This window comes from Merops nubicus, unplaced genomic scaffold (genome assembly GCF_000691845.1).
Source record: "Merops nubicus isolate BGI_N331 unplaced genomic scaffold, ASM69184v1 scaffold44092, whole genome shotgun sequence".
Taxonomy (NCBI): domain Eukaryota; kingdom Metazoa; phylum Chordata; class Aves; order Coraciiformes; family Meropidae; genus Merops; species Merops nubicus.
Window position 1 is genome coordinate 291 of NW_008592405.1, and position 811 is coordinate 1,101.

At 58.6% G+C, this 811-nt stretch overlaps 1 protein-coding gene across 1 annotated transcript in view; it reads right to left on the minus strand.

Moving 5' to 3' along the window:
- Window positions 1-4: 4 nt before the first annotated feature.
- Window positions 5-811, minus strand: part of LOC103767995 (alanine--tRNA ligase, cytoplasmic-like) — a gene marked incomplete at both ends in the record, with an annotated part of 5,367 nt that continues 4,560 nt past the window's right edge. The window contains 2 exons of the mRNA XM_008935125.1: window positions 5-162; window positions 394-507. Of these exons, the coding sequence (XP_008933373.1) occupies window positions 5-162; window positions 394-507 (272 nt within the window). The remainder of the gene's footprint in view (window positions 163-393; window positions 508-811) is intronic.

Sequence of the window (811 nt, forward strand, 5' to 3'; positions counted from 1 at the left end):
CAGCCTGGCAAAGTTCGTGGCCAGGCTGAGGGCCTCCTGCAAGCAGCCCACGTTCCTGCCCGTGGCCTGTGCCGAGATGTCCTTGCCGCCACCTTTGCCGTCCATCAGGGCAGACACCTCCTGCACCCACTGGCTGGCCTTCAAGCCCTTGTTGGCGGTCTCCTGCAGAGGAAAAGAGAAACATCAAAAAGAAGAAGGAGCTCGACCTCAGACCAGCCAGCAGTGAGTGAGGAGTGTCCACCAGCGTGGGGCAACAGGATGAAGCTCTTCCAGGGCAGCTCCTGGAGAAGAGCAAGGCCAGCAGGCCAGGGGCAGCCATGCCAACAACCACCTGCAGAGGATGTGGCTCTCACTGAGGGCTGGAGAAAGGCAGCAGCAGAGTCTTGGCATTACCTGGGGCACCTGACACAGGCAAGTGATCCTGCCAGCATCGTGATCTACAGCGAAGAGCATGGCGGCAGTCTGGGGGGAGTGAGTCTTGAAGAGCTTCAAAGATTCATTCAGGGCCTGTGGGAGGAAAAGTCACTGCAGCACAACCACCCTGTGCTGGTGCCCAGCCCTGCTCCAACCCCCACGGCACCCATGGGGACCTCAGGGATCTCAACTGGCATCAGAGCAGCCAGCAGCACCGGACACAGCTTCTGCTCTCACACTCTTAGAATCACAGGATTGTTTCAGTTGGAAAAGACCTTTCAAATCATTAACCCAGCACTGCCAGGTCAGCACTAACCCATGTCCCTCAGCACCACATCTCCACAGCTTTTCAGTTCCTCCAGGGATGGGGACTCCACCACTGCCCTGGGCAGCCTGG